Below are 27,365 nucleotides of genomic sequence, written 5' to 3'. Positions count from 1 at the left end.
TATCAAATGTAGTCAAATTATATCTTAAAAATTAGTACTGTTACTCATCATTTTCTCCTCTAGGGGAATATAATTATAAGTTTTTTAAAAAAGGAGGTCATAATTGATTAAGTAATCAATGATTTTATAGTTAAATCATATTAACACAATGACAGGTAATAAATCTGCTTTTTACTTCTCAACAAATGGACTTCTGCTAATATATAGGAAATCATGCTTTCTAGGTTGAATAATTCTGAGACAAAGGACATCATTTGCTCAGAGAGTGATAATGAGGGACAGTGAATAAAATTCTCAGACTTACTGTCAGCCTTAGGAAAAAACATTACAGTGATAGTCTACAGAGTATACTAGAAGGACTGAATATCTAAACATGCAAAATTCTAAGATTCTTCTTGTATACTTATATTAAGATTTTCATCTGTGTATAGTTATATAAATGGATAGATTTAGATTTTCAAAGGTGGATAAAGGGTTTTCCATGTGTTTTATGTTACAAAAGGTAGAAACTGTATTATTCAGTTTTGATAATCTCAGTTTCTGCTTTCTGTGTCAAGTGAGAGTTTATCCTTTGTGGAAATTGCTTATTTCAGAAAGAGCTGGAGTAGTTTACTGTTGTGCTTTACAGGAACTGTGTATGATGATGTCACTGAAAAAGGCTGCATACCTGTTAGCCAGTGCCACTGCAAGCTCCATGGAAAGGAGTACTCACCCGGAGAAAGCATTACCAATGAATGTGAAGAATGGTAAGAACCATGGTTGTTTATACACCTTTCTTTGAGTGATTGTAAATGGGTCTGCATTTTTCAACCTTCCAGTTAGTCATAGGAGACTTCCTGAATACATTCTAAACTTAACATTTATGTTGCATGTCTACACATCTAATTTTCTGAAAAGTTTTTTATATCTATAGCAGAGGGGAAATCTTAAAGGAAATTGTCAAAGATGCAGTTTTAAAACACCTGGGGATATCTTGCTTTTTGCTAGGTATACAGATGCTTTCAGTGCTCTAGGCTCTGAAAAATCTGTAAAATCTACAGGCATTTTTTAATTATTTGTGTGTTTATAGCACCTGTAATTCAGGCAGATGGACGTGCAAAGATTTACCCTGTCCAGGCACATGTTCAGTTGAAGGAGGTTCCCATATTACCACCTTTGATGGGAAGAAATACACCTTCCATGGAGACTGTTACTATGTGTTGGCCAAGGTACTGTGTACTGTAGGGCTTTTCTCTTGTAAATACAAGTGTCTGTGTGCTGATACGTAGCAGCTGTGAACTGCTGTTTTATTCCATTTTTATGAGATGAGGGAAGAAGAAATGTTAAAAGCTGTACTGAAAAATTCAGGATGGGCTGTAATATCCCCGGGGGGAGTTGGGCACTTACTGCAATGGGTAGTTCACTGAGATAGCAGACTATGTATGCTGTCATTATCCCGTGGAGTCCTTCATCTACAAGAAATCAAAGGATCCCTCCGGCTTCATGGATGGGTAGACTGCAAAAATTGGCAGTTCTCAGGATTAGAAGCTCTCAGCCAGATCTGTAATAGCTGTTTCTGTGTCTGAGTGTCAAAGTCAGCTGGGAAAGGGAGCTAGGCAGCTATTTCATTCATCTGTCCCAAAAATATCTGGTGCCTTTCTTCTGGAGAATGACAAAGATCTTGTTGAACTAGAAACCATACCACTGAAATTGAAAGATGGTTCAGCTTTCAGAGCTAGTGCTGAAATGGTGGTCTTAATAGCTAAGTTCTATAGTAATTGTTATTGTAACTGATTACTTGTCTTTGTTTTGGAAACATCCTGTGAGATTTTTGATTCAACTAATGGACATGTATTTCTCTGGGATTGTAGGGTACTGTGAGTGACAGTCATGCTCTCCTGGCAGAGCTGGCTCCCTGTGGCTCCACAGACAGGCAGACGTGTTTGAAGACTGTTGTGTTGTTAGTAGATCACAAAAAAAATGTAAGTGTTCTGTGGGTTCTGCTAGATATGTTGAAAATTAGCATATTTCCCTTACCGTGGAGCAATAACTAATTCTTATGGAATCGCTATTGTGGATAAATAAGGCGCCTCCGACAGGCTGAAAACCAGCTCAAACTTCTGCCTCGAGCACTCAAAATAGACCTAACCTGAAAAAAGATGAGATTCAAAAAAGCTGACTTTTCCCCCTCTTCCCTTCTCTGCTCTGTGCTATGTGATTATTCTCACTGTATTCCAGCCTAGCTGGATGTAAGAGCACCATTCTTCCTCCCCTCACAGTATTTTACTTTATTCAGAATTAATTTTATAGATCTATTTGCATCTTTTTCAGAAGAGATCCCATCTTTGAATGCTGGTACAATCCAACCTTCTTAAATATTTATATTTGCATTCACTTTAGTATTCTGTTTGGTTATGGGAATATCTAGAATATATTTATACATAATTTTACATACACGTACACATAATTTTCTCGCATGTTTCTGGTCTTCCTTGTCCTTGTCAGCATAACTAGAACCAAACCAAACCAAACCAGAAATCCATCATTTTACATTTCTGTATGTACAGACTACAATTTTATGAGGAAGTTTAGCAAACTGCTTTCTTACCATGCCAGAGTCATACTAAACCATTCCACTGAAGGTGTGGCACATGCTTTTATAGGGAATAGGAACTTGCTATAGATCCTGAAGGCCCAATATTTTCTTTTACTTCCTGAAACCAAAGTGCCCAATACAATCAAGCTTTACATTTCATTACTGCTATAAATTGTTGTACGCAGGTATAAGTGAAACACTGAATAGCAAGGTGAAACCTTACTTATATCCTACAGGTCTGCTGCCACTTTCGATTTTCATACAGATTCTTCCTTTCAAAGATTTTAAGTTTTAGTCACAGTCTAAATGTACAAAATGTCTCCCCTCTTTTTTTTTTTTTTTAATTTTTTTTTTCCCAGTAGTTCCTTTTCCTCCCAGTACCTGGAGCCTCATTGATTCTATTTGCTATTATACAGGTGGTGGTTTTCAGATCAGACGGCAGTGTGTTACTGAATGAGATGACAGTGAACGTGCCTCATGTGTCAGGTAAGAGCCATAGCCTTGTGTGTCATGTGTCACATACCTGACCTCATCTGGGGGTGTACTTTTTCAGAGGCAAAAGTAGAAGAGAGGCATATGAAATTTGTTCAGATTTTGGAACACTTTGGGGATGAATGTGATTTAATAGTCATCACTGAGAATTTCATGGGCAGATGACTGAAAAAAATATCCCTTCACTTTTTTCATACATCTTGAATATACTTCAGCACATAGCTCAGCAAAGAGGAATTGTCATGGCTTAAATTTAAAGTAGATAACCTGCCTATAAAGAGGGGTATTTAGCACTTTCCAAGTGTGACTACATGATATGGGCATGCCCTGGCTCTCAGTCATGGTGAGGCTTGGGCACGTCTACCCCACCTGACTTCTCCTTGTGGTTTTTTTCCTGTGGGAAGAAAGCCTGGCAGAAAGTAACTGATGTATTTTCTGGTCAACCAGGGCAGGAAAGAAGGATGTACTATGTAGCACCCTCTCATCTCTCAGATCACTTGAGACATCAGCATCTTTTTATATAATTAGTGGATTTAGACAGACACTTTCAGAGGCTGACTCAGATCACCTAATTCAGAAGACTAACTTGTGGTGGAAAGTCATGATCAGACAGCAGCTGTGAGCTCTGGGAATGCCTTTTGAAAGGAATGTAGAACATCTCTTTATCACTCCTATTTATATATGTTTAGGCAGCATACTGACACAGTATGTGTTGCTTCTTATTTACTGGCTTATCTGCAGATGGCAAGTAACTTGCAAGAAAATAATCCTTTATCTGAAAGGACAATTATTCACAGGATGATACATTCATGAATGCTTGTGCAAAGCCAATCACAGTGTGTAGCTGAAAGTTTAGATAAATTAAAGTGCTCTAGGCAGTAAAATAGACCACCTAATAAGTAGATTAAATAGATAAATAGAGCATATAGTAATAGATTTGTTCTAAAACATTGGTTAGCCAGTAGATATTGGTTTTTTGGACTTTAGCAAAGCTTTTGATACTGTCTCTCAGAGCATCCTTCTGGACAAAATATCCAGCATACGGTTAGACAAGTCCAAAATACATTGGGTGAACAATTGGCTGATGGGTCAGGTTCAAAGAGTTACAGTAAATGAGGTTACATCAGGCTGGCGGCTAGTCACCAGTGGGGCTCCCAGGGGCTCAATTTTAGGGCCAGCACTCTTTAATGTTTTTATAAATGGCCTGGATGCAGAAGTCAAATGTTCATTAAGTTTGCCAATGATACTAAATTAGGAGGAGCTGTGGACTCCTGCAAGGGTAGAGACATATGGATAGACTGGAGAGCTGGGCAATCACCAACCGTATGAACTTAACAAGAGCAAGTGCTTCATTCTGCACCTAGGATGGGGTAATACTGGTTATAAGTACAAACTGGGGGACGAGAGGATGGTGAACAGCTGCACAGAATGAGATCTGGGGGTTTGGGTTGACGGCATGTGGAATGAGTCAACAGTGTGCCTTGGCAGTCAAAAGGGCCAACTGTGTCCTGGGGTGCATCAAGCACAGTACAGCTAGCCTGTCGAGGGAGGGGATTGTCCCACACCGCACTGGTGCTGCCCCATCTCAAGTACTGGGTGCAGTTTTTGGAGCCTCAGTATGAGAAGGACATCAAACTATCAGAGTGTGTCCAGAGGAGTAGGGAGGTGATAGTACCCCTGTACTCTGCATTGGTGAGGCCACACCTGGAGTATTGTGTCCAGTTTTGGGCACCTCAATACGAGAGAGATCTCAAGGTGCTGGAGCGAGTGCAGAGGAGGGCAACGAAGCTGGTGAAGGGCCTGGAGAACAAATCCTGTGAGGAGCAATTGAAGGAGCTGGGACTGTTCAGTTTGAGGAGGAGAAGGCTGAGGGGAGACCTCATCACTCTCTACAACTACCTGAAAGGACATTGTAGAGCGGTTGGTGCTGGTCTCTTCTCACAGGTAATTAGTGATAGAACAAGAGGGAATGGCTTTAAACTGCAACAGGGGAGGTTTAGACTGGACATTAGGAAAAAATTTTTCACAGAAAGAGTGGTCAGACAGTGGAATAGGCTGCCCAGGGAGGGGGTGGAGTCACCATCCCTGGATGTGTTTAAGGGTCGTTTGGATGAGATGTTGGGGAATATGGTGTAGGGGAGAACTTTGCAGAGTAGAGCCGATGGTTGGACTCGATGATCCCAAGGGTCTTTTCCAACCTGAATGATTCTGTGATTCTGTGATGGTGACCAAGATTGTGAAAGGTCTCAAGGGCAAGACTTGTGAGGAGCAGTTGGGATCACTTGTCTTGTTCAGTTTAGAGAAGAGAAGGCTGCAGGGTGACCTTACTGCCAGTCTACAACTTCCTCAAGTGAACCAGCAGAAGAGGGAGGTGCTGATCTCCTCTCTCCGGTGACCAGTAATAGGACATGAGGAAATGGTATGAAGCTGTGTCAGGGGAAGTTCAGGCTGGACATTAGGAAAAAGTTCTTCACTGAGAGGGTGGTTGGTCACTGGAACAGGTTCCCCAGGGAAGTGGACAGGGCACCAACCCTGTCAGAGTTCAAGGTGCATCTGGACAACGTTCTTAGTCATATGGTTTGGTTTTAGGTAGTCCTGCGAGGAGCAGGGAGTTGAAGTCAATGATCCTTATGGGTCCCTTCCAACTTGAGACATTCTGTGATTCTGTGATTCTAATTAGGAAGCCTGGTTCCTCTACTGTGCTGATTTTGTATGTCAGTTCTGCTGATTTTTCTATAATGGCTTGATTAACTTATGTATAAGCATCTAACATTTTATTAGTAGTAGTATTTAGCTGTGTATTGGCTTGTAGAGTCATGCCTATTACTTATTGCATGCAACAGTGCTGGGATAATGTTTTCTCAGAAAATCTCTTGCTCTTCAAATTGCTCAGAATTAATGAGTTAACACTGGAGCTGTATTGCAGAAAATCTGAAGTTGGTTCTGATCCCAGGGATGGGTCATTATAGATAATCAAGTAAGCGAGGACCAGCATTGTATCTAGATGGCCAGCAATTTTTAGAAGAAAATTAGTAATTTGATCCTGATCTCAGAGTTTTCATTGCAGGTGGTACCTTAGAATCTAATAAGAAGTGTTTCTTTTGGCAGCTTAAGGTGTGTGTTTACTACACAATTCATGTTTTGTTTTTCAGCCAGCTTCTCAGTATTCAAGCCATCTTCCCACTACCTTATTGTACAAACTTCTTTTGGGCTTCAACTGCAGATCCAGTTGTTTCCAGTCATGCAGCTGTTTGCAACTGTGGATCAATCAGTTCAAGGAAAGCTTCAAGGCAAGTGTCTATTAAAATGGAAGTAAATCCATGCTGTTCCACAGCTGAAGGGTCATGTATTCTTTACATGAGTGATCATTTGTGTTACTTATTGATCCAAGAGGAGGAATCTAAAAGCAGAAACCAAAACATTGGAAGAGAATTGACTCAAGCAAGCTAGAAATGTTTTTTATTATTTCATATTGAAGTGACCTATCACTCTGGTGCCAGTACATGAATATGTGTATTATATATATAAAATATTAATATATATTCAATATGACTTACTTTTGTATTCACTTTAATTTTTAACTATCCACAAACTCAGGTTTTTGGGTGCATTTTGTGGTTTTAATATCGTCATAAAACATAAGAAATACAGATTAGGGCAGTGATCTCCTGAGTCAGAGATATCTTCATAAAGACTATTCTTAAGAGGTTGAAGATTTAAAACAGGGCTCCTAAATCTTCCGTACTCATAGTGTGCATTAATAGTGTGGAATAATCAACTATATGAACTTCTGTTTCTCATGCTTGTGATCAGTTGTCCCTTTCCCTTTGACCTTTTAAAATGAAAATGAGTAATAAGTAGGTAAAACTTTTACCCTCTTTTTCAATAGGTCTTTGTGGAAACTTTAATGGAATGGAAGGTGATGACTTTAAAACAACTAGTGGGCTGGTAGAAGCTACAGGATCTGCCTTTGCTAACACATGGAAAGCTCAGTCCACCTGTACAGACCAGGCAGAAAAGTTGGAAGACCCCTGCAGTCTCAGCATTGAAAGTGGTAAGCACACTAAATCAGATGGTTGGCTTCTGCCAGAATGAGTAGCATTTGCTGCATATTACTGCCACAAGTGTATGAGAGTTGTAGTGTGGCATTGAAGTTTTTTTAGAGGGCTGTCAAATTAATAATTAATTTCTGCAAGTATGTACACAAATGAGTACTGATTTCCCATCAAATTGAAGTGAAAGTTTAGAGGATGATTGTAGAGGAAGCCTGAGCTGGGAGATAGGGAAGCAAAGTCATTCATTTATATTATCTACAAAGGCAGCTTGTATTTCCTAGTATTATTTATCCCTATGTTTAACTTAACTTTATGGTCCCCAAACAGAAAGAGCTGTCACAATTCCATGTAGACAAGTTACAGCAGTAAGATATGGTTTTTGATTTTATGTCTACTGCTAGATAACTGGATTAGAGAATAGAAATATATGTACAGTGATTGCCTGCAGTTTCTCCACTTCCCAAAGTGCACACAGTTCTCTCATTTGTATTGTTGCATTGCAATTCTGTGACAACATAACTAGACATGTCACAAGAAAGATAAGTGAATGTAATGAATATAATGACATCGTTTCATTTTTCTCCTTTTTTTGCAGCAAATTATGCTGAGCATTGGTGTTCTTTGCTGAAAAACCCAGAGGGTCCTTTTGCAAGATGTCACTTAATCATTGATCCTTCAGAATACTATAAGGTATTGTAATCTTGCATTCTTTTCAGTACTGCTTTATTTCAGATGGATGACTGTAAATATTTATCATTCTTCAAACTTTTGAGACATTACTGAGTAGCTTGTCCATAAGAGCTAGTGAAGTTTTAGCAGTGATTAACTGAGGCAGCATAACATGCATCCAAAGTATCTCCTATGATGAGATTCTTACAGAGTGCTGCTGAATAAAAGGTAAATTTGTTCTGGTTTCTTATGTTTTGCATTTAGCATTTTTATTGGACCAGACATTTGAACGGGAAAGATGATTCAAGAGATTCAGGTGTGCACAGAAATTTTAAGGCTACTCTTACACATTAGTTGCTATTAAGCCAGGGAAAAAAAAAAAAAATTCCTGGGTTGGTTGGAATGTAACACCAAATCATTTTCATGCAAGAATCTCCATGGTTTCTTTTTCCCCTGTGCTAATCACTTTGAGTGGTAAGTGAGGCTTACCTGATCAAAAAAGAAGAAATTCCTAAGACTTTGCTCATACCTAGAACTCAGTCTGAGCTCAAATTCTGTGAACATCTTCATAGATCTGGTTACTATTTTGCCATTGTGATTTTTAATATTTTTATTTTTTTAATTTTTTAAATGCTTTTAATTTAATTTTAAATTTTTATGGATCTCTGCATTTCTAAGTTGTAACTGAGAAAGAATTGTACCAAAATCCTTTAAGAAAGTTGCTGTTAGGAGCCTGGCTACTTTTTAAAGGTTCAAGAGGCTTGGCCTAGGTTAGGATAAGCATCCAAACATTTCCATTGTGTATGAAATGAAGCAGCACTTTCAGTCTCTGCTCTGTGGCCATTCCTTCTATTGTTCTCTGATTATAGGAATTAATAAAAACAACATCAGAAAAATGGACATTTCATAGCAACTGAGTTACAATTGCCCACTGGTTTCCTGTGGACTTACTGACCCCTTTTTTGTTTTTTTTCAGAAATGTAAATATGACACCTGCCTCTGTGAAGACAATGAAGAATGCTTGTGTGCTGCCCTGTCCTCTTACTCAAGAGCCTGTGCTTTCAAAGGGGTCATACTGGGAGGCTGGAGAAAAAGTATCTGCAGTAAGTAGTGGAACTGTAATCCCTATGGAATTCATTAGTCATAAGAAATAAACAAGTACCTTCTGAATTTGCTTGTCAGTGATCTCAGTGTTAAGGGATTTGGAGTATCTTAGAAACGTTTAATGGACCTAAAAGAGACAATGCTTATAATGTTTACTAGCTCACGTTATATTCTTTAGCTGTCATTTGTTCACGACATATTTAAAAGTAGAAAGCAATATTTTTCACTTTCACCTTCTTTCCCCAGTTTAAATATCTAATGCTGTTTCTACCTTTGACTAATGGAATCCCAGCCATCATAGCTTTTACCTTGTCTTTGCTTATCAGTGCCTTTGTTTATCATTGTGCTTCCTTTTCATGAACAGTACAATACTGTCGAGACTACAAGTTCATTATATTGTACTCTCTGATTACTGGCATGTGAAACAAATATGGCTGTGAAAGTAGAAACTGTTAGTAGCAGTTAAAAAGATGTCTTCAACTGGTAAACAAAGTTAGGCTATCTTGTGACTTACAATATTTTTGTACTTTAATAAAATCTAAGGGAGTATTTTTACCATTGCATGCTGCACAGCCAGAGAAACCAAAACCAGAAATGTCAAGGTTAAATTGTCCATCCTGCATCCCTTATTTATCAGTTTGTTTATTTTCCTTCCAGCTAATGAAGTGTCTGCCTGTCCAGGAAATCAAATCTTCCTTTACAATCTTACAATGTGTCAGCAAACCTGTCGTTCCCTCGCTGATGGTGAAAAACATTGCTTGCAAGACTTTGCTCCTGTGGATGGCTGTGGCTGCCCGTATAACACGTACTTGGATAACCAGGATACCTGCGTGCCCATCTCCAAATGTCCATGTTATTACAAGGGATCATACCTGGAACCGGGGGAATACATCAGAAAAGACGGAGAACGTTGGTATGTTTTATTGTGGCTCCTTGTTTGTGGGAATAAAAGCCCTTTTTAAATTTGCTTATTAGGTGTAAGCTGCTTAGCTTTTTTTGGTGCTTTAATGAACATTTGTAATATGTTTCACAACATCTTCATCCTGTTGCAGTGTAATTTATTAGTAATTGAGAAGTACAGCTTTGTTTGGAGGTGTGAGTACTGGCCTTCACAGATAAATGTTACTCTGAAGCTGCACTGTTAATAGTTCAGGGGGTAAAAGGAAGATAAAAGACCATCTAGAATGTTATGTTGCTGTTTCCTTTTCTGTAAGAGACAGATTGCTTTTGTTTTCCACTGCAGGCAGGTCCCCTTGATATGTATTTACTGTAGCATACGTGTTTGAAAGTAACTTTCATGGTTCTGGTATTTTTTATCATGAATTCTGACAACTGTTTGCTGCATGAATCATCAGTACAAACTATGAAATACTTCCCTCTCTCATCTGGCAGATGAAGCATACAGGCCAATAAATTTGCAGCATATGAGTTGAACAGGCATGAAAATACACTATGTATCTAAATGAAGGCTTTGATTTAAATTATCATTATTAACTGTTTCATTATTATATGTTTCCTGAGTCATCAAAAAGCATAGTATTAAGTATTAATAGAGTAGCTGTCATTCCTTACAACATAACCTTTTCTCCAAGTGAAAATTCATGAGTGCGCTTCGATAGAGTCTACCTTGCAATATCAGTAGAAATTATGCAGGATCTCTCTGATAAATACTTTCAAATTTATATAAACAAATCCTCAGAATTAAATTGAAGACACTGAGCTTACTTTTTTAAAAAAAAATTTCTGCTACTTCATTTCATTTCTAGTGTTTGCCGAAATGCAAAGGTCCACTGTACTTCAGTGACAATAGGAAAGAAAAGTAAGTGACATTCTATAAAATAAAATAAAAACCATAACCCAGCCTCCAAACCCAAACCTACACTTTCCATTTGAATTCTCCACTTGTTTTGCATGTTTGTTTTTTCTCTTTATGTGAAACAGTTATGCATTTTCACTTTCTTCTGTCTTCTCTGATCCTCTTTTTTTCATAAGGATATACATACCCTGAAATTTCTGCCTCAGTAACTACAACTTTTCATGAACATTTCTTTTGTCTTTTCTTGATACATCTAAACCAACAATGTACCTTTCAGATACAACCGAGTGTTCTTCTGACAAGAGGTACTTTGACTGCAACACATCCCCAACGTGGACTTCGCAAACACCTGTACAACTTAGCTGTCATACTCCTCGAACTGATCATGTATGTATTCAATTTTTCCCCATGTCATGTTTCCTTTATTCATTTTTTTATGCTTTAAATGACACAGTGCAACACAGAAAATGCAGTTGTAACTAACAGTTTATTTCTCTTTGGTAAAGCTTCCTGTCTTTTCTCCCCAATGATATTACTCTGTTACCAATTTTATGATGATTCCCCTTATGGTCTCCTTCTCCTTTTTCTTTTTACTGTGTCTTCAGTAGAGTTGTACCTCCCAAGTGAAATATTATTTGGGTTCTTAGACAATCAATAAAGAAAAACTTTAGAAGCCTAGAAAGAAGAATCTTATAAAACTAATCAATATTATTCTGTTTGGTTATAAATGCAGTTTTTACCAGAATGTTTATGAAGAAGTGGAATTAAAGTGCAGTGTTTTTCATAAAGTAACAATTTCTCCTTATATTCCCTAGTTCCAGGCAGAGTGTGTCTCAGGCTGTGTGTGTCCTGATGGTCTATTTGATGATGGGAAAGGCGGCTGTGTTCAGGAGAAAGACTGCCCATGCATTCATAACAACCAGTGGTATTCTTCTGGACAGAAGATAACAGTGGACTGCAACACCTGGCAAGTTATAATTTTGTACTCTTTTCTAGAGTATATTCTATGCAGTAAATTAATAATCGTGCCTAGGCTTATGTACTACAGTGGCTGTGATAGCTGCAATAATAAACATTTTCAGGCATACTTTTTGCTATCTGAGGAAATGCAGATTGTACTGAAAATATTGGGATAATAAATACTTCTGTTTTAAGTAGGCATCTCATATTGGGAAAGTGCACTCATTTTTTAAATATAAACACTATCAGATCTAAAAAGTGTATCCAGCAAGATTTAAAAGTCATGCTATAGGTTTAAAAGCAGGCTAAACTATTGAAGTTGAGACTTAAGACAGTCTGTAACACTGAAATGGATATTGTGCACATTATCACATTGTATCAGGTAGCTGCTTGGTTTGTTCTGCAGTTTTCCAAAGAGTTCGCTCTTGGTGAGACCTGAAAATAAAATTCTTCTGCTCTCTTCTAGTGTCTGCCAAAAAGGATCTTGGAGCTGCACTGAACATGTGTGCTATGGGACTTGTACAATATATGGAAGTGGCCATTATATCACCTTTGATGGAAAATTCTATGACTTTGATGGAAGATGTGAATATGTGGCTACTCAGGTAATGCTCATCAGAGGGCTGAAATGGCATCTGATTGCCCTGAAGATCTACTTTCATCTTTGGCTTTGTCATTTCTTATTGCTTGTCATCACTGTTCCTGAGGTGTTTTCACATTCCGCCAAGATAAATTCTGTATTTTCAGTGCAGGCAAGCTGTGTGAATGTGTTTTTTTTTCTGACACAGTGGTCATAAATTGTATGTAACAGGACTATTTTATAGTGAGAGCTAAGAGTTCATTATCAGTTCTGAAATAAATGAAAATTCTAAGTTTACAGGACAAAGATATTTATATTTAAAGATATATTCCTCATTTTGGTTTATTGTCCCACTTGTTTCCCAGGTTTTGCCACACACGAGACTATATTAACTGTCTATGTCTATGTAGAGATGCATGTGCGTATGTTTGTGTGTCTGTAAAAATATGTGTATGTAAGATTTCGCATATGAAGCAGCAATAACAATTTATACATTGTGGAGATTTAATGATTTAAAATTATTTAAATAATATTTTGAAATTAAATATTTATATTCTAGGTAGAATATTTATATTCTACCTGGTTTCCTTATGCTCATTTTTTTCTTTTTCAATAGGATTTTTGTGGTGACAGAAATTCCAGTGGCTCGTTCAGTATCATCACAGAGAATGTCCCTTGTGGAACTACAGGAGTCACCTGCTCAAAGGCTATTAAAATGTTTCTAGGGGTGAGTAATGATTCTCAGTAAGTATATATCAGCATTCAAGTATTCCGAAAAAAGTAACGCTCCAAAGCCACAGCCAAAAAAGTAGATATAACAAATGAAGGTTAGAGGCCCTATCAAATTAATTTGTAAATGTGTACATTCTCATTCTATCAAAGGTGTTACACCACTTTCTGTCATCTTGGAAAGTCATCGCAGGTTTTGGATTCAGAATGAGTTGTATTCGTATGAGCGTCTAATATTTCATCTCATCATAAAAGTTAGTGTTATTTCTCTTTTTATCTTTCAGAAAACTGAACTGAAATTGGAGGATAAAGATTATAAAGAAATTCAGCGAGATATTGGTGATGATGTGCGTTATTGGAACACGACAGTAGGCCTCTACCTCGTTATTGAGGCCAGCAATGGTGTGATGCTTATCTGGGATAAGAAGACTACTGTTTTCATCAAGCTGACCCCTGATTACAAAGTTAGGACCTGTCTGTCTTTTTTTTTTGAAGTAGTAGTATGAATAGATAAATGAGATAAGGAAACATAAATGTTCTTTTATTCTGACTCTGTTTAAACCCTGTATCCTCTGCACACTGATCATTAGCTTGCGTCATTACTATCACAGCTTGCAGAGGTGCTGCTGGAGTTCCTTACAGTCCATCACAATGCATTGCAGAGGATGCATAGCGTATGATTGCAACAAAGCTAAATGTCTAAGGCATTCTGAGTTTGTGAGTATTAAGAGCCAAGCATCCAAAGTAATTTAGGGGATGAGAACTGACTTGGAAACCTGCATGGAATCTCAGCTCTGAGTTAAAACCCAACTGCCTATGCAATGTATGGAGATGGTTCTGATTTCTGAAAATCAGTATGCTGAATTATAGAGTACTGAATTCATTGGGCTGAATGAGGAGGTGTGGGGTTGTATAAACAGGAACATGCTGTTGCTTGAGGGGGCTGATGTACCTTAAATAACACTACCAGAAATTCACTATTGTGGGTAAGTTGCTAAATTCTTTCTTTCAAGAAAAAATGAGTCCCTGTATTTTTTTTCCCATGGGTGAAGAAAAGGCACTCATTATGTTAGAAACTTTTAATAAAAACATTTTTGATCAGAATGAAATTCCCTCAGGCTTATATTAATAGCTGAGTTATGCTAAATTGAGAAGAATGGAAAACAAATCAATTCTGCTCAGCTGAAGGATGCTTAGCCACCCTTTACTGTTTTGAGTTGGATGAAGGGCCACCACAGAGACATGGTAGTGTCTACATTATACACTACATATATACACTAGATATAACTGGTTTCAAGGAAGGAAGTCATGGCAATGAATAGTTCACTGAGTACACAGACAAATAAAGGTTTAATTTCTGTAGAAATGATTTGGAAGTAAAATGAAAATATGTAATTTACACGGAGAGTTAGTTGTCCTTTTAAATGTCAATGTTTTCCTCTTATTTACTAGTCTGTTTCTCACTTTCATGGTATATTTAAAAGCTGTGGATTTAAAAGCTGTTAATTTTCTTTTCCAGGGCAAAGTGTGTGGTTTGTGTGGCAACTTTGATGACAAGTCTAACAACGACTTTACAACAAGGAGTGGGGTGCAGGAGACTAACGCTCTGAAGTTTGGGAATTCCTGGAAACAGTCTTCCACGTGCCCAGATGTTACAGAAGAGATTAAGCCCTGCGATGTGAAACCACACAGGGAGTCCTGGGCAAAGAAAGAATGCAACATCATCCGGAGTGATGTCTTTAAAATTTGTCACTCTAAGGTTTGTAGAGGGCAGCAAATGATGGCACAGCACAGGGCATTTCTGCTATTGCAGAAGCAGAGGGACCATCAGAAATGGATGAAGAAATGGTTAAATAGAGTGATCTTCAATTAAGTCTTCAGTACAGCTACAGGTGTCATCACATTTCAGCTAGCCTTAGTCGAAGTAATTTATCTGTGGCAATGGGACTGTGTCAGTAGTGGTGCCAGCCACAGCCGTACAAACCCATACTCAGTTTCACTGCTACTGCTGTGCAAGCTAGCTTCATAAATCTAGCCTGAATAGGTCTGTGTGTGCTGAACAGGTCTGCGTTGCACCATCTCTTGTTGAGAGACTGTCACTGCTTTAAGTTCTAAAAGGCCTTGCGATCATGAGATCGCACTTCTGACAGAAATGCATAGTATAATTGAAAGACGGCTGTTGAAGAGACCACTGCTCTTTGTAATATTCAACCCACAGAAGGGATCTTCTTGGAAACCACTGACATTGTGCAGTTTAGACAGGCTTAGCTGCTAGTATTGTGCCTCCAAACTGTCATTGCATACACTGTGTCAGGCCCACAGCTTTCAGAGAACAGTGCACAGAGAGCACTCCTCTCTATTTCTTGTCTCTTTACTAAAGTATGGTAATATAAAAACTATTATATTTCTGTTATATATAACTATTCTTAACTCACAGTGGAAAAGTCACAAAGAATTATTCATTTAATTGACTTAGTATGTGTTTCTATGTTGATTCCTTCAGCAGCTAAAATCCAGTCTCAGTTTCTCCTCTTGCAACCCCAAGCAAAAAAGTGGAAATTTTTTGCTAATGTGTCATTGGATAAACTCCAAAAACTGGCAAGCACAAAATTATCTGCTTCATATTTGCCGTGAAGTGCAGCCTTTCTCACTTGGTTGGCCTTGCTCACCACTTGGTTGACAAAGCTTGCTGGAAAATAAGACTTCATTGGCATGAGAGCAGTAAAACAGGGCTCTGTTAGAAAATGTGGGCACTTCCAAGAACTGTTATTTTATTTTTTCAGTCATAGCAAATTATGAAGGTACTATATTCCTTTAAGTCTATTATTATCCAAAACACATGAAGGAGCTTCAAGCATATCTTTGTTTGTAATTTGGTAATTCTTAGAAACAGTCTCATTCCTGCCCACCTCAATTCCCGTATCTCAAGAGCTCTCTCAGGCTTACTAGTTTGAAAGCCACTTTGGAGATGAACTGGGGCATTGTTTCTTTCCCCAACAGGTGGACCCAAATCCTTTCTATGACGCTTGTGTTCATGATGCCTGCTCTTGTGACAGTGGTGGAGATTGTGAGTGCTTCTGTTCTGCAGTTGCTGCATATGCTCAAGAATGTACCAAGGCTCAGGCCTGTGTTTTCTGGAGAACTCCTGATATATGCCGTGAGTAACAGTTAAACACAACTCTATCTTTCTGGCTGCTATCAGAAAGCCTACCAAATAAATTAATACTATAACTGCAAGGTTACGCTGGTCATGCAATGTAATTCATTTTTGCAGCGTATCAGGGAATAAACAGAACTAGTAAATTTGTATATTTCAATTATCTTTTATTTAGCCTGGCTCTTTTTCTCTTTTTCTTTTTTTTCTTTTTCTTTTTCTTTTTCTTTTTCTTTTTCTTTTTCTTTTTCTTTTTCTTTTTCTTTTTCTTTTTCTTTTTCTTTTTCTTTTTCTTTTTCTTTTTCTTTTTCTTTTTCTTTTTCTTTTTCTTTTTCTTTTTCTTTTTCTTTTTCTTTTTCTTTTTCTTTTTCTTTTTCTTTTTCCTTTTTCTTCTTTTCCTTTTTTCTTTTCCTTTTTCTTCTTTTTCTTTTTCTGTTTCTTCCTCTGTTTCTGTTTCTTTCAGAATTTAATTTTAGCAAAAGTATATAGAAGTACTCCTGTGTAGATGAACCTAATCAGTATTGAGTATATTAAGCAGTGTCCAATATTGAGTATATTAAGCAATGTTCATTAGCAGTGCTAATGCTCATACCAGTAGTCATATAATAATGTAAAATAAGATTTAAAATAACATTTCCCAAAAAAGTGCTCAAATCAAAATTTTGAGATTCTAAGTGGCAGAAATATAAAATTTTTCTTTTAAAAAATTCATTCTGATTCAGAATTAAGACTTTTAGTTTTTAAGTGTAAGAAGTCAGTGAAACAGAAGTTATAAGTTTCAATCAGCTCTGATACAAGTTTATAAAAGCTCCTTCCTCTGTCCATAGTCATCTAACTGAATTCTGGTTTAAGTTTTATCCATAATATCTCATATGCTTGCTCTTGGCCTGTCCATGTGATACAGCCCGTGTGATACAGCAAGGCAGAACTATTTTGAATATACTGCAAGAGCTTTTAGGTGTTTGCTAGTAGCTAGGGAACAAAAATGCTCTCAGAAATTTACCCTTAATTTTAAATTAAAATAAACATTTTTTTTTTTTAATTATTTGTGTGATTTGGATCAAACATTTTCAGCCTGAAGCTTGAGTGTTTAATATGAAAATCTTGGGCCCCAGAGTTTTGATCCTAAATTTTGATGATGTTTAAGTACAGTAGAAGAAAGTCCAGGTCCTATATGTCATGAGAAATCTTGCTGTCTTAACATGTAGATTCATTTAGCTTGTACCTTTAAAGACCTGATCAGAGCTGCATTCTGGCAACCATGGTTTTAATCAGCTTCTCTTTTTTTCTCTTCAGCGATATTTTGTGACTACTACAACCCTCGTAATGAGTGCGACTGGCACTATGAGCCTTGTGGCAGTAATGTCACAACCTGCAGGATGATTAATAATGTCAGCACCAACTTTACAGTGCCATACCTGGAAGGTAATAAATTCCTTGCCATTTTTTAAATTTTATTTTGTATAACTTTGTCCACATATCATTTAACAAATATGGAATAGTCACTCAGCTTGACAAGTTGTTCCTAAATCTGTTATGTTGAATTTGTCTCCAGTCTTAGATAACTGTTTCCTATAATATAATTTATTATTTATGAACATCAGTGGCTGATAGTTGCATTATTGTGAACCATAAAACTAGGTCTCTGCTTGGATAATATCCTGAAACATGCAAGATTATTACACCATTGTTATTTTGCATCCCATCCTAAGGGCATTTCAAGAGAAGGAAATCCTTTTACATGGCAAAGAAGCAAGTTACTGATAGTTGAGGGTTTTTAAGTTTATCATTCTTTACGCATCAGATCAATCTTGACTTTATTAGATTAATGTGCAACATCCTCCTATCTTTACAATGGAAAATATCTTTGATATCAAACACACTGATGCTGCTATATGTTGAATTCTTAATGGAGACCACAAAACGTTGTCAGAGGGCTACAGGGCGCTACCTGCATTTTTAGTGTATTTCATTTGTAGATATGATATTAATAGGTGAAAGTTCTTGTGCTTGATAACTGAAAAGGAATCTCATGTCGTAACTGCATTGCATGACTCCAACGATCCATTCATTGGATGGAATGACTTTATAAACATATTTCATTTACCACATGATAAAGTTGGAGAAAACAGCCATGGTTTCGGCCATGCAGTCTTTTTGGTCTTGACTGGAAGCAGTTATCTCCAGTTTAGGGACTGTAAAGAAATGCCCAGAGTTTGACTTTGCTATTTTAATCCTTGATCTTCTGGTAACAAAACAAAAATAAACCCAAAACCTAGCCAAAATATTTTTTAAAAACAAGTTAATTCTATGTTTTTAAATAAATTGTCTTAAATTATTAGAAAAATTTGGGAAGTATCAGAAGGCAGATTATTATATATCAAATTATCTTTCTAAATTATTTTTGATTTTCATCTTCAGTGGAAATATAGCACATACTTTTGTTAGGACATCTTTAGTACAGTCTGGCAGTGTGAAGTAACTTTTAAGTACCAGTTACTTACGTTGTCATTCAGTTCATAGGGTATTTAGAGCTCCAGTACAGTAGAGTTACAGTAATTAAGAATCGGATTTCATGAGAGTTTATTTGGAAGCAAGACACAATAATTTTTTAAAAGTGTGTTTACATGAAAAATGCAATGAGAATTGACAGACAATCCCTTGCAGGTGGGGTTTGGGTCACTGGCCAAAGGTATGGAAAAATGCAGATAAATTATCTGTTTGGGTGGAGATACCTCATTTATTAAAGGCACATAAACAAGGTCTAGTGTTCCAATAAATGTAGTGAAAAACCTGTTTGTTAATGATTCCACTTCCATATTCTTCACAAAAGTATTATTGATATAGTGATCACATTTCAATATCTGTAGAAAAATCAGGAAGTTTCTTTGTCTTAAAATTGCTAGCTGCCCATAGAAATTAATACAAATTAGGGCTTTCTCCAAGATCTTAAATTAGGAAAAAACAACTACCCTAGTTTTCATGACTAAACTTTTATTTAATCCTCCACACCCCAGCATTATCAATGAGAATTCTGTTAATTTAAATCTTTTGGAAAGACTAATTGTCCAAGGATTAATTTGCATTGGAAATTTTCTATTTCTTTCACTGTGCTTGATTCAGTGAGAATCATTTACCTTCAGAAGCTATCCTATCGTTGAGTTAACTCTTTATAGTTTTTCTTCATCCAGTATACTATTCTTGTCATCCACAGGTTGCTACCCCAGATGCCCTCCAGACAAGCCTTATTATAATGAAGAGACAAAGGAATGTGTGCCTGAAGATCTATGTTGGTGTTACGTCAATGGAATCCATGTGCCCCCTGGGGGGGAGATACCCACAGATGACAACTGTACAAAATGGTATATAAAAAATGCAAAAACATTTGCAGTAGTTCAGGAAAGAATTTATGTATGCTGAGCCCTTCATTTATTTTATTGGGCCTCAAGCAAATAGATGTGCAACTTCAGCTGAAGAGCTGGTATATTCATTCTAACATTTATCTACACAAATCAGAGGACAATGCTGTTAATTCCAGTTGAGACTTAAACACAAAAAATGCTGCACTTACGATACATATAGATTCTAAACTTTTCATTCATAATTTTCCAAGTCCGTAATAATGAAGATTTCCAGATGATAGTGTTGTTATAATAAGTGTGTTAACAATTTCATTATATATATATAGTCTTTGAAGTGTCATAAATTATATAATGGCATGAAACCTGGGTGTGTCTCTAGAACAACCTTTTGATTCTCATGGCTCTTTAGGAAGAGAGGGGCTACTCTGCCTTGCATTCTCATTTAAAACTGGGATTTCAAAACCATTGTAATCTGAAATGATCTGTACTAGCCCTGAAAGATAGTTGACTCCTAACTGCTCATTCCTAAAGCATTACTAATGATAGCACTGACATCTATGACTCCGCACAGTGACCAAACACCCCCCATCCCCGATCTAGCTATAAATTCACTGCTCTGAAAAACAGTTTTTATTATTGCACTATTGCAACTTGCGACACAAAGCAATTCATGATAGTTTTAAGGTGTTATACTTAAAGAATGAAAGTGATGACTTAGTTTGAATGAAATAATGGTAGGCAATATTGGAAAATATTACACCCAGAAAAATATCCAGTAGTATGACTGAAGACAAGTGACAAATTTCTACATTTCTGTGCTCTTGGCTCTGCTAACAGGTGCCATAAAACATTTTAATTTTTGAAAATTTTGCTTTTAGTGTCTGTGGACCCTCAGGATCCATACAGTGTACACCACTCCCAGGTAAAGAACATTTGGGTTTTTCTACAGATAAAAAGAAAAAAATGCATGGAACTGCTATGTCCATCTCTACAAAACACTTAGTACTGATTTGGAATAATCCTTTCCAGTACAAATGAAAGCTGTGGCCAAAGAAAATTGATCAGCACTTTTGTTGACCCTTGCTGTTAGTACTTCTTCAACCTTTTTCTCATTTCCTTTTATTGTTTCTCCCCATGTCCCATACCTAAACTAATGGAATTCACTACAAGACTTTGCATCCCAGAACATGTAGTATTATAGAAAAGTGTCAGACAGTAAATTGCAGTTGTTATTTCTCTCAGAACATTTTAAAACCTAGTTTGTAAGTCTGTTCTTCCAAGTGTTTTATGCAGGGCTTTATTAAATATGTTTTAATATTCCTCTAAATATAAAGATAAATTAGTGTGATGTATTAGATCTAACTCCAGGTATAGCTCTGAAAGCTATGATTCCTGCAAATGCTTCCTTGTCCGTAAGTATTTTGCCTTTGTCTCTTACCTGGTAGTAGAAAAATTGCTCTTTTTTGCAGGCTGTCCTTGTGTCATCAATGGAACAAGTTATGAAGTGGGTGAAGTTGTGGCACAAATACAAGATGGCAACATATGTATAATATACATTTGTGCAGAAAATGGTTCTGTAGTTGTTGGAAGTACTTTTCCTTGTCCGACATCTACTTCACCTACAACCACTTCCACCGCCTTTCCTACCAGTACTCTTACCACCACAGGTAACTCTTCAACAGAGATGCACATCTAAAAATTATTTTCTTCAAGGAAAATACTTTAAAGATAGAATGTAGAAGTATACGGGCTTATAGTTGACACAGATAGAGTGATACTTATGAATAGTTTTATCACACTATACTAAGAAAGATTTTTAACATTTTGAGTTGATTTACTTCTCATGGAAGAAGATTCAGTGAGAATATATAAATGTATAAATGTACAATATAAATATATAAATGTACAGGGTGCCTTTCTAATTCTGTAAAACAGGTTAACATCTCAATATCCTGCTGGGATAATAGAAATTGTCTCAGTAGTGTCAGCAAAAAAAAAAAAGATAATTAAAATATTTAAAACTATTATTATATATTATTCTAAAGCTTGGAGATGATGGATTAATCTTTTTTTTTTCTATTTCAGTTACCACCACAAGACCTCCAGTAACTACAAGTAAGTTTTAAATATAAAACTAAGTTGTTAAAGAATGTCAAAGGAACATTTAAAGGAAGAGTAAATTAAACACATCCACTACAGAAAAATATATTTAAAACACAAATAAATACATTTTTTAAATTGCAAAAATATGATAAGTATAGAGAGAAGAAAGACCTTTGAAGGCTTCAGATTGGTGATTTTATTTTGATGCAAAGCTTTCTTTTGAAAAACCTGGTAATATAGAACCAATTTTAGAACTTTTTTCTCTTGGTAAAAAGGACAAGTTACAATGCATTACTCTCGTCCTTGATGGAATAGAATACAAAATTAATCTTCTCAGAATGTTCTCTTTAAGTTCAGATGCTGAATCTCTGTCTTTTCTTTCAGCTCCATGCTTTGGATTAATCTGTAACTGGACTGAGTGGTTTGATGTTAGTAAACCTGAAGAAGATGGTGGTGACTATGAAACCTACGATGCAATAAGAAATGAACATGGAGACAAAATATGTGAAGCTCCTGAAAAAATTGAATGCAGGGCTAAAGAGAAGCCTGATGTGAGCTTAGAGGAACTTGGCCAGAAAGTAGAATGTAATGTTACATATGGACTAATCTGTAAGAATGAGGACCAAGATCCAACTATGTGGCAACTTTGCTATAATTATGAAATTAGGGTAAACTGTTGTGAGTGGTATGAAATTCCTTGTGAGACTACACCAACTCCAACACCAACTTCAACAACCACCAGCACAACAGTAGTCATCACCACTACAACCAGGCGGCCAACAGCAAGTACCACCACACCCATACCCACCCCAACCATTACAAGTGAATTCACACCATCAGTCACCACCCCAGTAACTTCAACCTCTCCAGGTATTTAGCAGACCAATAATCTCTGTTCTTGCTTTGCCATAGGAGAAATAAAGGCCTGTTGGCTAATAAAGGCATGTCACCTCCATAACAGATATTGAGCTGGCAGGAAGTCTTACTGATGCTGGTTTGGAGCTCTATCCTTCTGATGGAGAGCAAATTCCCAGAAGGACGCATTGTACAGGATTAGAGTAGGCCTTGATTAAGAGTACCATCATTTTAGGCATTTTCTGGGCGGGGCTATACAGAATTCCTTCCCTTTCTCCTGCTTTCCCTCTGTCAGTGCTGAAGTTTGCATGTGGTTATAGATCTAGGAAGGAAGGGTTCCCCTGGCAGGCTTTCAGGAAGAGTTTCACTCTGCAGGCTACCTCTTGCTGTGAAGTGTGGTCTTCAGCTGCCAAGGTCCAGTAATATTCTGTGAACCTCTTTATCAGGCCAACATTGCACCACAGGGAAGTTACATGACAATCAGGCGGTCCTTCCCAGACCACAGCATGCCCTCTCAGTACTTACTCCATAAGACAGCAAGGTGTTCTAAGTAATAAGGTAGAGATAGAAAGCCTCACAGAGCCTTACTCCTCCTCATGACTTAAAATTGGTAGGTATTTTTGATTTAGTGAGAAGCGTATTACAACAACATTACTAGTCTCCTTGCTATGAAAGGATTGTCATGACACTGTCTATGCATTGATTTTGAACTAGTCTGCTTTCCAGGGGCAAAAAGGTAGACCTAGTGACTCACTGTGGTAAGAGTGGACTGATAGCTTTAGGTTTCTGGTAGCTACCTAAAGCGTAACTTGTATTCAGTGCGTATTATGTCCCACTCATGCATCTTGCACCTTTGTCTGTTTTCTCTGTCCCTGCTGTTTCTAACAGCCCCACCTTCGTCTACAACGACCACCGTGTCCTCTCCACCTGTATCGACAACCACTCCCACGCCAACACCATCAGAGCTTCCCATCAGAACCACCAGCACCACAATGCCCCCCAGCAGCACCACCAGCAGCACCATAGGGACAACAACGACTGGTACTGTCACAACAACACGACCTCCAACTACTCCAAGTATGTTCCCAACACCAGAAATAATCACCAAAACCCCTCTGCCTCCAACTTCAAAGCAATAAGCAATTCTCTGGTTCTTTGTCATTTGTTGTCTTATAATGGGAGAAATCAAGGTTTATTGACAACTTAATGTATGGCTTAATTTTTGCACTCTGAGAGAGTGTAGTTGATGCATGTTTCCTAAAAAAATAATAGAATCATAGAATAGTTTGTGTTGGAAAGAACCTCTTTAAAGATCTTTTAATCCAAGTCCCCTGCTATGTGTTTTAGCCATCTGACCATTTTTGTGGCCTTCCTCTGTACCCTCTCAAAGAGTTTCATGTTTTTCCTTGTACTGGGGACCCCAGAGCTGGAGGCAGTACTCCAGCTGGGGTCTCACGAGAGCTGGAGTAGAGTGGGTCCTGTACTGAGCTCTCCGTTTAGGAGAGAAAGTGCACAATATCTTTCTGGTTCTTGGTTCTATTGCTTTGATTATTGGGAACATTAGGAGGTTTTCCACCCTTTTCTCTTTTCCATCCTCTGCCCAGCTTAGACAGATACTGAAGTGATGGGAAAATCTTGCTTTTGCTGCTGTGGGACCTCGTCCTTCATCTGGAGAGAATGCACTGAGTGGGACCCATGGTGTGCAATGGGAGTGGGGCTTGGTTTTGTGGCACTGTCATTTCAGGCACTGTTTGGGCACAGTTGTGTGGACTGTCTTCCCTTTCTTCTCTTGCATCGCATGTGTGGTCATTTCTCCACTCACCTGCAGTTCTGGCTGTAGGAAACATTAAAGGTTTTCCCTGGCAGGGCTTGGGAAAAGGTTTCAGAGCGTGGGTTGCCCCTTGCTACGGACCAAGGCTCTGGGCAGACAGGTTCTCCCAGTCTTCCCACAAGGGTTGTTCTCCAGCTGTCTGCACGCAGCTGGGAAGCAAGCTGATGTTTTGGCAGTATTGTGCATCCTGCGCCTGCTTCCTTTGTGGTCACGGGCTTCCCTGGTGTTTGGTTTCTCCCTGAGATAGTGAGGGAGTGTGAGTGGCACGAGAAAGTGAGAGTATGGCAGGAGTCCCTGCTTAGTCCTTCCCCACCTCACATATTGCCCTTATTTGAGTGTTTTTGCACAAGGGAAGCCCAATACAGCAATGTGCCCTAGGTGCAAGGGGGAGACACACATGGTTTGGCAGTGCCTGCATCCTGATTTGGCCCTAGTATGCTTTGTAGGGCCAAGAAGGGGAGGGCTGCACACTCAAGTGAGCTTTGCTGTGGCCATGGTTGGCTGACGGGTGTAGCAGTGCACGAGAGGCACCCTTACGTGCAGTGGACGCCCAGAGCACCGCCCGCGAGTGTGCTGGTGCCCCGGCTTGTTGTCTCTCTTCTGTCTGTTTCTAACTGTTCCTCTTGTTGCTGTCCCCCAGACTGTGACTGCATCTGGACGGACTGGATTGATGTGAGTTACCCAAATAGTTCTGACAGAAACAGTGGTGACTATGAAACCTTTGAGAATATTCTGAAGCACAACTCCTCCTGGGTATGCGCGAAAGCTGAGAATATTTCATGCAGAGCGGAGCAATTCCCTGATGTTAGCATTGAAGATTTAGGGCAGAAAGTGGAATGCAATGTTAACACAGGGCTCATCTGTAACAACAGTGATCAGGTCATAGGAGGTATAGTACCAATGCCTGTCTGCCTCAACTATGAGATCAGTCTCTGCTGCGTTCCTGACATACCAGAGTGTATTCCAAGTACCACCCCGAGTACCACGACAGCCCCACCTTCGTCCACAATGAGCACGGTGTCCCTTCCACCTGTATCGACAACCGCTCCCATGCCAACACCATCAGAGCTTCCCAGCAGCACCACCAGCACCACAATGCCCCCCAGCAGCACCACCAGCAGCACCACAGGGACAACGACGACTGGTACTGTCACAACAACACGACCTCCAACTACTCCAAGTATGTTCCCAACACCAGTAATAATCACCAAAACCCCTCTGCCTCCAACTTCAAAGCAATAAGCAATTCTCTGGTTCTTTGTCATTTGTTGTCTTATAATGGGAGAAATCAAGGTTTATTGACAACTTAATGTATGGCTTAATTTTTGCACTCTGAGAGAGTGTAGTTGATGCATGTTTCCTAAAAAAATAATAGAATCATAGAATAGTTTGTGTTGGAAAGAACCTCTTTAAAGATCTTTTAATCCAAGTCCCCTGCTATGTGTTTTAGCCATCTGACCATTTTTGTGGCCTTCCTCTGTACCCTCTCAAAGAGTTTCATGTTTTTCCTTGTACTGGGGACCCCAGAGCTGGAGGCAGTACTCCAGCTGGGGTCTCACGAGAGCTGGAGTAGAGTGGGTCCTGTACTGAGCTCTCCGTTTAGGAGAGAAAGTGCACAATATCTTTCTGGTTCTTGGTTCTATTGCTTTGATTATTGGGAACATTAGGAGGTTTTCCACCCTTTTCTCTTTTCCATCCTCTGCCCAGCTTAGACAGATACTGAAGTGATGGGAAAATCTTGCTTTTGCTGCTGTGGGACCTCGTCCTTCATCTGGAGAGAATGCACTGAGTGGGACCCATGGTGTGCAATGGGAGTGGGGCTTGGTTTTGTGGCACTGTCATTTCAGGCACTGTTTGGGCACAGTTGTGTGGACTGTCTTCCCTTTCTTCTCTTGCATCGCATGTGTGGTCATTTCTCCACTCACCTGCAGTTCTGGCTGTAGGAAACATTAAAGGTTTTCCCTGGCAGGGCTTGGGAAAAGGTTTCAGAGCGTGGGTTGCCCCTTGCTACGGACCAAGGCTCTGGGCAGACAGGTTCTCCCAGTCTTCCCACAAGGGTTGTTCTCCAGCTGTCTGCACGCAGCTGGGAAGCAAGCTGATGTTTTGGCAGTATTGTGCATCCTGCGCCTGCTTCCTTTGTGGTCACGGGCTTCCCTGGTGTTTGGTTTCTCCCTGAGATAGTGAGGGAGTGTGAGTGGCACGAGAAAGTGAGAGTATGGCAGGAGTCCCTGCTTAGTCCTTCCCCACCTCACATATTGCCCTTATTTGAGTGTTTTTGCACAAGGGAAGCCCAATACAGCAATGTGCCCTAGGTGCAAGGGGGAGACACACATGGTTTGGCAGTGCCTGCATCCTGATTTGGCCCTAGTATGCTTTGTAGGGCCAAGAAGGGGAGGGCTGCACACTCAAGTGAGCTTTGCTGTGGCCATGGTTGGCTGACGGGTGTAGCAGTGCACGAGAGGCACCCTTATGTGCAGTGGACGCCCAGAGCACCGCCCGCGAGTGTGCTGGTGCCCCGGCTTGTTGTCTCTCTTCTGTCTGTTTCTAACTGTTCCTCTTGTTGCTGTCCCCCAGACTGTGACTGCATCTGGACGGACTGGATTGATGTGAGTTACCCAAATAGTTCTGACAGAAACAGTGGTGACTATGAAACCTTTGAGAATATTCTGAAGCACAACTCCTCCTGGGTATGCGCGAAAGCTGAGAATATTTCATGCAGAGCGGAGCAATTCCCTGATGTTAGCATTGAAGATTTAGGGCAGAAAGTGGAATGCAATGTTAACACAGGGCTCATCTGTAACAACAGTGATCAGGTCATAGGAGGTATAGTACCAATGCCTGTCTGCCTCAACTATGAGATCAGTCTCTGCTGCGTTCCTGACATACCAGAGTGTATTCCAAGTACCACCCCGAGTACCACGACAGCCCCACCTTCGTCCACAATGAGCACGGTGTCCCATCCACCTGGATCGACAACCGCTCCCATGCCAACACCATCAGAGCTTCCCAGCAGCACCACCAGCACCACAATGCCCCCCAGCAGCACCACCAGCAGCACCACCAGCAGCACCATAGGGACA

General features: G+C 38.9%; 1 protein-coding gene across 1 annotated transcript in view; it reads left to right on the top strand.

Annotated features, from left to right (window-relative positions):
* The window catches only part of MUC2 (mucin 2, oligomeric mucus/gel-forming), a 51,986-nt gene that overhangs the window by 6,797 nt on the left and 17,824 nt on the right, over nucleotides 1-27,365 (top strand). The window contains exons 8-34 of the mRNA XM_074884491.1: nucleotides 629-746; nucleotides 1,070-1,208; nucleotides 1,851-1,961; nucleotides 2,992-3,061; nucleotides 6,220-6,357; nucleotides 6,957-7,121; nucleotides 7,718-7,812; nucleotides 8,768-8,894; nucleotides 9,553-9,808; nucleotides 10,662-10,714; nucleotides 10,989-11,098; nucleotides 11,527-11,678; nucleotides 12,138-12,276; nucleotides 12,868-12,978; nucleotides 13,265-13,444; nucleotides 14,500-14,739; nucleotides 15,981-16,137; nucleotides 17,431-17,559; nucleotides 19,349-19,496; nucleotides 20,375-20,418; nucleotides 20,966-21,163; nucleotides 21,582-21,611; nucleotides 21,984-22,425; nucleotides 23,341-23,531; nucleotides 24,926-25,304; nucleotides 25,392-25,465; nucleotides 26,860-27,198. Of these exons, the coding sequence (XP_074740592.1) occupies nucleotides 629-746; nucleotides 1,070-1,208; nucleotides 1,851-1,961; nucleotides 2,992-3,061; nucleotides 6,220-6,357; nucleotides 6,957-7,121; nucleotides 7,718-7,812; nucleotides 8,768-8,894; nucleotides 9,553-9,808; nucleotides 10,662-10,714; nucleotides 10,989-11,098; nucleotides 11,527-11,678; nucleotides 12,138-12,276; nucleotides 12,868-12,978; nucleotides 13,265-13,444; nucleotides 14,500-14,739; nucleotides 15,981-16,137; nucleotides 17,431-17,559; nucleotides 19,349-19,496; nucleotides 20,375-20,418; nucleotides 20,966-21,163; nucleotides 21,582-21,611; nucleotides 21,984-22,425; nucleotides 23,341-23,531; nucleotides 24,926-25,304; nucleotides 25,392-25,465; nucleotides 26,860-27,198 (4,335 nt within the window). The remainder of the gene's footprint in view (nucleotides 1-628; nucleotides 747-1,069; nucleotides 1,209-1,850; nucleotides 1,962-2,991; nucleotides 3,062-6,219; nucleotides 6,358-6,956; nucleotides 7,122-7,717; nucleotides 7,813-8,767; nucleotides 8,895-9,552; nucleotides 9,809-10,661; nucleotides 10,715-10,988; nucleotides 11,099-11,526; nucleotides 11,679-12,137; nucleotides 12,277-12,867; nucleotides 12,979-13,264; nucleotides 13,445-14,499; nucleotides 14,740-15,980; nucleotides 16,138-17,430; nucleotides 17,560-19,348; nucleotides 19,497-20,374; nucleotides 20,419-20,965; nucleotides 21,164-21,581; nucleotides 21,612-21,983; nucleotides 22,426-23,340; nucleotides 23,532-24,925; nucleotides 25,305-25,391; nucleotides 25,466-26,859; nucleotides 27,199-27,365) is intronic.

This window comes from Strix uralensis, chromosome 15 (assembly GCF_047716275.1).
Source record: "Strix uralensis isolate ZFMK-TIS-50842 chromosome 15, bStrUra1, whole genome shotgun sequence".
Classification (NCBI taxonomy): domain Eukaryota; kingdom Metazoa; phylum Chordata; class Aves; order Strigiformes; family Strigidae; genus Strix; species Strix uralensis.
The sequence above is the reverse complement of the archived record's forward strand: the minus strand, read 5'-3'. Positions and strand labels throughout refer to the sequence as shown.